Source organism: Benincasa hispida, chromosome 8 (genome assembly GCF_027475165.1).
Source record: "Benincasa hispida cultivar pf3 chromosome 8, pf3_genome.v1.1, whole genome shotgun sequence".
NCBI lineage: Eukaryota > Viridiplantae > Streptophyta > Magnoliopsida > Cucurbitales > Cucurbitaceae > Benincasa > Benincasa hispida.
Genome location: NC_143485.1, coordinates 49,536,960 through 49,545,813, shown reverse-complemented (window position 1 = coordinate 49,545,813; position 8,854 = coordinate 49,536,960). Strand labels below are relative to the sequence as shown.

General features: G+C 34.4%; 1 protein-coding gene and 1 long non-coding RNA gene across 2 annotated transcripts; both read right to left on the bottom strand.

The window, feature by feature from the left end:
- Positions 1-490: 490 nt before the first annotated feature.
- Positions 491-1,296, bottom strand: LOC150034649 (uncharacterized). Its single transcript, XR_016531117.1, has 2 exons — positions 1,142-1,296; positions 491-1,013 (listed from the first exon to the last, which is right to left on the bottom strand). It is a non-coding gene; the product is annotated as an uncharacterized LOC150034649 (long non-coding RNA).
- Positions 1,297-1,769: 473 nt separating this feature from the next.
- LOC120082835 (pachytene checkpoint-like protein) lies at positions 1,770-6,135 on the bottom strand. The gene is made up of 15 exons (XM_039038167.2): positions 6,063-6,135; positions 5,813-5,949; positions 5,634-5,697; positions 5,349-5,455; positions 4,959-5,026; positions 4,545-4,648; positions 4,354-4,458; positions 3,719-3,808; positions 3,533-3,608; positions 3,309-3,378; positions 3,152-3,222; positions 2,889-2,979; positions 2,407-2,531; positions 2,159-2,287; positions 1,770-2,075 (listed from the first exon to the last, which is right to left on the bottom strand). Exons 2-15 carry the CDS (start codon positions 5,937-5,939, stop codon positions 1,935-1,937), a joined length of 1,368 nt encoding a protein of 455 aa, XP_038894095.1. The 5' UTR covers positions 5,940-5,949; positions 6,063-6,135; the 3' UTR covers positions 1,770-1,934.
- Between the last annotated feature and the right edge of the window lie 2,719 nt (positions 6,136-8,854).

Sequence of the window (8,854 nt, the reverse complement as noted above, 5' to 3'; positions counted from 1 at the left end):
CATATCGGTGTGATAGTCACAGAAGTGTTACGATATATATTTGGTATATTCTAACATTAACAATTAGATCTTTCATAAAATATGTAAAGTTACTTATAGCATCGGAGTACCATGTTAAGCTTTTTTTTTTTTTTTTTTTTTGTCATTTGCAAGAGAGAATTTAAAATATCGAACTTGATCACATCAATATGGTGGTTGCCAAAGCATTACGACAAATATTATCTAATCTCGCTGCAAGTCTACTTCTAGACTACTGAAAAATATAGAACAAAAACAAAACTAGGTTCACATGAGACTTCTTCTAGCTTGATTGGATTATATTGTATCGCAGTTCAAAATGATGCCAACAAAAGAGAAGAATTACACTTTCAAACAACCATGGGAAAGAACAAGCACCAAAGAGAGAAGAAGATGAACATATATATTCAAGACCAGAAGAAAAACAAAGAAGAAGCTGAGAGAGAAGAGAAGGGTTAAATGCAATAAAATGTAAAGGAAAACCGAAAATGGGAAGAAACTTTTATTATATCAATCAGCTGCAGATGCAGACATGCATGCAGAGAAATTACACTCAATACCTTAATATATATTATCTGATATAAACAAAACAGTTGCGAATAACATAACTATATATATTTTACTACAGATCTGATAATAGATCATAATTGATAGAAAGAAAGGGAGTAGAAACTCAAGTATGCATGTATGCATGTTTTAAAGATGAGAAATGAAAGAACTCTTCATGAATCGGACCAGGATGCTGGATTCCCCTTTGCAAAGGATGAGATCATCAATGAACTCTTATAACACTCTGCTTACAAGGACGTCTAAATTTTCGAACCATTATTGGAACAACCAAAACAAAGCTTCCAATTTCAAAAGACTGCAAGAAAGAGAAACCTGTCTGTGGCTTCTCTACTGCAGCAAGAATGTTCATTGGCTTCGTCCTTGAACCGTTATTGAAAGCAAGAAACATGGCGAGAGATAGCAGACAGAAGAAGCAGATATTATTTCTGTAAGAGAGAAAAAGAGTTAGTTCTTCAGATGCATATAATTTTCCACTAGAGGATTCTATAACATCAACAAACTAACAAGAACAAGAAAAACATTGATATTATAAGCCTGCAATGGGAACACGCACACAGTGGAGACTCTTAAGATCTTTATATTCCCGCATGCATGTTTCCCTTTAATGTACAGTGGAAAGGCACGTTTTCACAGGTAAAGAAGAAAAGGGAAGAGAGAGAGAGAGAGAGAGAGAGTGTGTGTAATGGAGGGTCCAGTTAAGGCAAAGCATGATACCTCAAAGCTGGGCTTTCTGTTAAAGACGACCCTTCAAAAAAGGGTCTTTATCTATGTAGTTTAAATTCTTGGCTCCCCTTTCTTTTCCCTTTTGGTCGGTTGTGTCAAAGTGAACCCGATTTTTCTTGGGCTTTCCTCCTCTCACATGTTATGGCATGTAGGCCTTCTCTTTTCTGCTTTTTCTCCTTGCAAGTTTGTACCTAATAGTCCATGTATTTAACTGACCATATAGAATAATAAATAAAACAAATGAAGCCTTATGATCTCAAACATGGATAAAACTTTAATCACATCATTTGCATATATAGCTTTGTCCGTCTTAAAAAGTTGATTTAGTGGGGGTTATGAAGAGAGAGGGGAGGGGAAAAAAAGGGGAAAAAGGTGGGGCGGGGGGGGGGGGGGGGGGAAGGGGAAACAACAGGGAAATCTGCAATGCAACAGTTTCAGAAAGAGTCCTCGTAACGGTATACGCAATGGATAGCTGACATTAACTCTCAATGAGTATTTTCAGTAGGCTTTTCAAGTAGCGTCAGCTTCTACAACTGATTAACAGATTTAGATCTTTATATGTAAATGTTATCCGTACAACATCAATTACAAGCACAAGAAGCTTCTAAATAATGATAACATGTTCATTCGGGTAACTCTGTTCGGTCCCTCCTAGCCGTTTCCAACATTGCGAACAAGAACTTTGAAGGGTCGCCAGTACGTGGATTGGCTAGAGTTGCATGAGCCAAGAATGGGAGCTTTCTTAGAAAACGTCCGCTAGAACCCTGTGAACAAAATTCAACAAATAATTCAAGGGCCATTCAAGGACTCGTAGAATCATTAGGCACGCAAGATTTTTGTCACAGACCTCGCATGCTTCAGCAACCTTAAGCAATAGTTGGCAGATGTGAAGTGGTACATCAACCTTCGCAGTCTCTGGAATGCTTATTTTCTCTTTCAAACCAGCATAGTTAGGAAGCATAGAGTGGTCATAACCCTAAGAAATTAAGAAATGGTGAGAATCATGAATGCCTACGGGCTATGTACTCTATTTCAACGAGAATCCAAGGAATCCAAAAGCGATGCTAAAGCTGCAATTATTAAATGTGCATGGACCTCAGAAGTCAAAATTCCAGTGCGTATAAGCTCTTGCAAGCAGGACCTTAGAATTTCATAACGCGCTTGAAGAGTTGGTGGACCAACATATGCTTTAATATCTGCTCGATCTACAAATGCAATATCTGCGACCCAGATTTTGGTTAATTCAAGTATAAAGATTTTAAGTACGAGTAAATGGAAATTGAAAATAAGAAAAGAAAACGAGTGGCAATTGGAAGATTTAGAGCGGGGCTACTGGCTACACACTTGGGGATTGTTTTTATCTTTGCTCAAGAAAGAGAAATTGTAGCTTCCAGAGTATAAAAGTTGGAACGATTTGAGTATTTTTTTTAATAACTAGTTGCACTCAGAATAGTATGCCAACTGCCAACTTCCAAATACAGTCCATAAAAGTTTGCAATCCAACTTGTAATTACGCTACCAAAAAGATTTTATTTTGCGAAGATAAATATTTACTTGTCATTTGATTGTGAACTCACCAATAGCTGCTGTTATATTGGAAGTTGTCAGGATCACCACATTTGGTGACGATTTCAACTTGTCTATCTGCGTAAGTAGCGCATTGACAACCTGTGATATTACAGTTCGGAATTTTATATGCATCAGCTGAGTTACAAAGCTACTGGCCTCTATAATTTATAGCATATTTTTTCTTTCTTTCTTTCTTTTTTCCTTTCTTTCTTTTGGTCAGAGAGGGTGATTAAGAGTGGAAAGAGGGACCAAACAAAAGGCAATAGCATACCCTAATGGAGTCTGAAGGTTCTGAACCAGATAAAGCAGCCTTTCTAGCAGCAGCTAAGCTCTCCACTTCATCTATATACCACAAAACATATAAATATAAATGATAAAGTAGAAGAAGGACCAGAATGAAATTAACAACCTTCCAAAGTAAATCTCACCGATCAAAACAAATACCAGATTGTCTTCTTCCTCTATCATCTCTTGAATCTTCTGGAATAGCTTTGCGACCTATTAAGGGAAACAAGTATTCTTGAATACGATAGAGCCAAAATACCCAACAAACAAAAAGTGTTCGCTGCATCAAATTTAAAACGGTATCCACCTAGAATGAAATGAAAATTAACTAAGGATGCAGGTCATGTAATGATGAAGAAAGCCATACCAGCTTGCCACTTTCAGAAAACCATTTGCTAAACAGTGAATGTGCATTAACTTCAATGAGTACGCTATGTGGGTATCTGAATATAATGGAAATGAAACTAATAAATAATAAGGGACAGGAGCAATAGAATCTCATTATATTATTAATATGGAATAAATACTGGAGCAATAGAATCTACCAACAAACCTTGACAGATATCTTATTGACAGTTTTTGAGCCAGTGCTTTGCATAAAGAGGTCTTACCAGTCCCTGGAGGTCCATGTAATAGGACAATCCTGTGAGCACGTAAAAAGACGAGAATTATACATTAACATCTCGGATGTCTAGGTCTTCTTGACAGACTGCAAGCAAGCACATCGTGTAAAACATGGTAAAGCATCCTTGAATTCACGGTAGCGCTTTTAAAATCTCGGAGGCCTAGATGCCAACATCAATTAGATGAAGTTCGAGATTTTCTCACGCAAGTTTGACATTTAGATTAAAATTTTGGAGGGCCATTTCCATTTGCATAGAGATGTCTTTCCCTTGTAGGCTTCATTCCAAAATGTAAAAATTCATGCCAAAAAGGTAAAAGAGTATAAAATCGGAGTCGACTTATTACCCGGTAAATGCATACAACAAATATTGGTAGATAAAATGCAATCCCAAGGATAAATTTTAGATTTTAGTTAGCATTCCTTGAGTTTTAGAAAAGTAAAAAATAAGAATGCTAATGACAGAGAACTCTACAAACGATTCAGCAATCAACGTTATGTCTTATATCCGCCCATGTAAATTCTGAAAACCATCCTATTGCTGAAACAGAAAAGGCTTCCCTTACCGATTCCATGACACTAAAAATGGATTAACACCCTTCTCAGTGAATAACAAAGCACTAGCAGCATATCGCAGAAGCCTCTGCTTGAGACCAGACTCAAAAATTAAACTGCAGATGAATTTGAAAATGTTGCTTCGTCAGAAGGAAGCTTGGGTATAAATGACGTAAAAGGACACAAATAAGTGACAGCTTGCCTTTCCCACATGCCGTTAAACTCCTTCGCAGGAAGTATCCATTCATTAAAGCTAGAAATCTGTCCTTCCCCACCAAGTTCCTCGCAGGGTCCTTCTTCACTAAGCTGAACGAGCAATACACAAATAATATACATCAATCTAACTACACCAAGAGAAAGTTGAGTCCCAACATAATAGAAATGAAGAAAGTAATAATAAATAAAGGCCAAGAAATGTAGAATAGCATTAATATCATATATCGTGAATAATAAAATTTGTCATTTTATGACATAGAATTTTTAAGGAAAAAAGGCGGTCATTCGTGCACCAAAAAAAATTACAAGTTTATAACAAAGAATTGAACTAATGCAGTGAAATATCAGTCATATAGTGAGTGCGGAAGAAGACCAGTATAAATGACTGAGTGAACTTCACCTGAAACACATGAACAACAGGTTTGACTTGCCAGAATAGGAGGATATCATGGTTTTGCACACCGTCATCTACCAAAAACACAAATCCAGCATCATAACTAGAATAATGAAAACCTACCCTGTCCACTGATTCATAGCCGCTGACAGAAATTAATGGAATAATCATTCTCTCTGCTAAGAAATTTTCCATTTTTCAAGCATTTTAAGCCCTTGGACCACAAGCGGATGGATTACTTCGTTAGCTAATTCTTCCAGTACTTCTATAAACCACAAAACTGACAAAATTTACTACTTTCTAAATAATTCAAGTTATTAACTCCTTTATACATTCCATTCCCTTCAGAACCTCTATGCTTAAACAGTGGTGCGTGTAAATTGAAAAAGAGAATACCAGAGTCGCAAATTCGGATTCCTTGCACGTTTTCTGCGAGAAAAGCGTCATCAAGCGGCACTGGAATGGGCCCATCAACATAGCTTAAACTTCTCTTCTCAAGCATTCTGCAAATTCGAAAACACAAAATTGACAACCGCATCATCAAGCACTGTGAATTGACTTAAGCACACTTCAAGTTCAAAAAATTCCAGAGAGTAAGTGGAAAAAAAGAACCCAAAATCTAATTTCCCTAACCAAATCATTAAAAATCAGAAGGCTTAATACGTATTTCGAGCAGCATACCTCTCAATGGCCAACCGGACATCTTCAGTCCGTGCGGTGCTGGAGGATTTTAAGCACGCCTCGACTAAAATATAACACAACATTCATGGAAAGTACGAGACAGACCTCAAAGCTCGGAAATTGAAAACAAGTATAAAAATGTTTGAGACAATATGTCACAGAAACTGTTAGAGAAGTACCTGAAACGAGAATTTTTTCTTCATTAACAATAGGAGAAGCAGCTGATTCAGAGACGACGCCATTTGATTCAGACATCTGGGCTTCTAAGGGAGGGTTTGGCAAATAAATCTCCATAGGAGCACTCATTTTTTTTTCACTGGAAGAGATAAAAAGGATTGGAGGACGGTTGAAGAATCGTGAGACGCTGGGAAATATATAACATGGAACAGAAATGGAGCGACGGAGTTAAGATTGGCGGCCAAAACCTACCGGAAGAAGCAGAGAAAATGGGAGTATTGGTTTCGGAAGAATGGGCGGGAAAACACACGACGGAGAAAGAAATCTCTCCGTTTGAACGTGGAGTTTAAATTAATACGAGCCCTAATATATTTATTGGCTAAATTGTTTTAATGTGGTTTTTTCTTTTAAATATATATATACATATATCAATGATACTTATGTTGCATGTTTTTGAAGTGTTTTATTTTTTTAAAAAGAAATGTTTGGGTGTGATTTGAAATAGTTAAAATTATTTTTATCATATTCAAAATCATTATAAAATACACTTTAAATCATCTATAATTTAAAATCAATATAACATTTAATTTTACATTTCTTTAACCCAATTTTCAATGTTAGGGCCTTCCATTATTATAATTATTTTGAAAATGATAAAATTGATTTTCGCCATTTTGTAATCCCTCCCAAACATATTATTAACAATGTCTGAATCAATTGAGTTAGTATCAAAGGAGGTTACAATTAAGTCTTTATAATCTAAAATTTGAAATAAGTTAATTCTTAAATTTTAGCATGTAACAATTTAGTTCTATCCAATCAAAGTGAAGCCTATATTTCTTTGTAAAAAATGAAGTTTATGTTTGGTTTACCTATCTATGACCTCTTTAACAATCAAAAATATATTTAACAGGGGCACAATTGTTAAAAAAGAAAAATACATAGACTAAATTGTTTAAAATCCTAAAGACCTGTCTAGAAATAACTTTTTAAGTGCTTAAAAAATTTGAACAAGCTTAAAATTGTTAAAAGTTAAACAACTTTATTTTCAGCACCACAAGTGTAGACATGTAAATTTGAACTTCCAACTCGAAGCGAACAACGGGATAAAACATGAGCGGATCTATTCTATTCTCTTCTCACAAAACGAAATACAACATCACAGAACGAGTAGCATAGATGAAAATATTCATTAAGAGAGGATAGACATCCAGAAGTGGCTCACATGATCTATTGATCATATGAATCAAACTCTCACAATAAAAAAAAAACACTACAAAAATATGAAAAGAATTAGAAAATATATGGAATTTGAAAATTAAAAAAAATAAAAAAAAATTAGGATTTTAGAAATTAAAAGGAATTTGAAATCTAAGAAGAAAAAGAGGAAATTGTGGTTTTAAATTTTATCATATTTAATTTTGGAGTTCGGATCCAAATTAGAAAAGATAATTAATTTAAATTGAGTTGATAAGAAAAATTTTGATTTAATTTAAATTAATTAAGTTATGGAATTTCTAATTTAGTTAGATTGTAAAATTTCTAATCAATTAGAATATGGATTCCAAATTAATTAGATTATGGATTTTTTTTTTCTAATTAGTTAAAATATGGATTTCCTAATTAGAGAAAATGTCTTATTCAAAGAGAAAATCTAATCTATCTACTACTTTAATTATTGGATTTTTTTTTATAAAAAAAATAGATTTTCTAATTAGATAAAGTGTCATATTAAAAAATGAAATCTAATTTATCTACTACCTCCGTTTGATAACCATTTTGTTTTTTGGCTTTTGTTTTTTAAAACTAAGCTTATGGACACTACTTGCACCCCAAATTTCTTCACCAAATTTTGATAACTAAAAAAAGTAACTTTCAAAAAGTTGTTTTTGTATTTGGAATTTGATTCTAAAATCAACCATTGTACTTGAGAAAGATGCAAATCAGTATAAGAAACGTTGATGATATAGGCATAATTTTCAAATACAAAAACAAAAAACCAAGTGGTTGCCAAACGGGACCCTAATTAATCTACTACTTCAAGTTATAAATCCCAAATAATTTAGGATTACGATTATTTTTCTTCTATAAATACAACTATGCACTTCATTCTAAAGGGAGGTCAATTAGAGAGAAAAATCTCTGTTACTTTCACATTTTTTAGGGTCTGTCTCACTCTCCTTTTTATGGTGAAGATTTTCCTCTTAAAAGCTTCTAAAGATATTTAGTTATTTGAGAAAGACAACTTCTTCTTCTTCTTCTTCTTCTTCTTCTTCTTCTTCTTCTTCTTCTTCTTCTTCTTCTTCTTCTTCTTCTTCTCAACAAGCATTTCTAGAAGTTAGATAAGAGAGATAGATTGCATGCAGAGTTTTATCTAGCTTAAGTTCAAAGTAAGTAATCTTACTATTGGAACCGTCTTTGTACTGGACGATAATATTTTACAAGAATGTATGAGCATGAACTAGATCTTATATGACATATATGAGGATGTATGAGCTTTATGTTATGGTTCATGTGTGGGATATGTCTTATGATGCATGATATTTATGTTAGTGATAGTTGTCTCTACCCTTAGTCGTGTATCCATCAGAGGTTTGTGATATCCTTTGGGATTTTAGTAAAGGTTTGTGTTTCATTTGAGATTCAGCAGAGGTTAGTGATCTCTTTCGAGATTTAACCAAAGGTTAGTGATCTCCTTTGGGATTTCATTAAAGGTTTATGTTTCCTACGGAATTCACTAGAGGTTAGCGATCTCCTTCGGGACTTCACCAGAGGTTAGTTAACTCTTTTGAGATTTCACCAGAGGTTTGTGGGTACATCTTACCGATGACAGGCCGGGTTAAATTATTCACTAGATAATCATCCATGATAAGTAGAGGTTTTTGTATGTCCCACTAGAATGTTGCATTTATTGGACATAAATGCTTAGCCTGACCCTGGTAGTGAGGTTACTTACTTTGTATTTTATACTCATCATTATGTTATGCTTTTAGGTAAGAGCGAGAACATATCGACGAATGACATAAGGAATACATGACCGTGTC

Bases quoted from the DNA above. Each gene is read 5' to 3' on its own strand.
- LOC120082835 (XM_039038167.2), bottom strand. From the start codon at position 5,939: ATGAGTGCTCCTATGGAGATTTATTTGCCAAACCCTCCCTTAGAAGCC. The intron at 3,223-3,308 runs GTGAGATTTACT...TGTGGTATATAG, and splicing joins TCTGGTATTTGTTTTGATCG to ATGAAGTGGAGAGCTTAGCT. The intron at 2,532-2,888 runs GTGAGTTCACAA...TCTGGGTCGCAG, and splicing joins CAATATAACAGCAGCTATTG to ATATTGCATTTGTAGATCGA.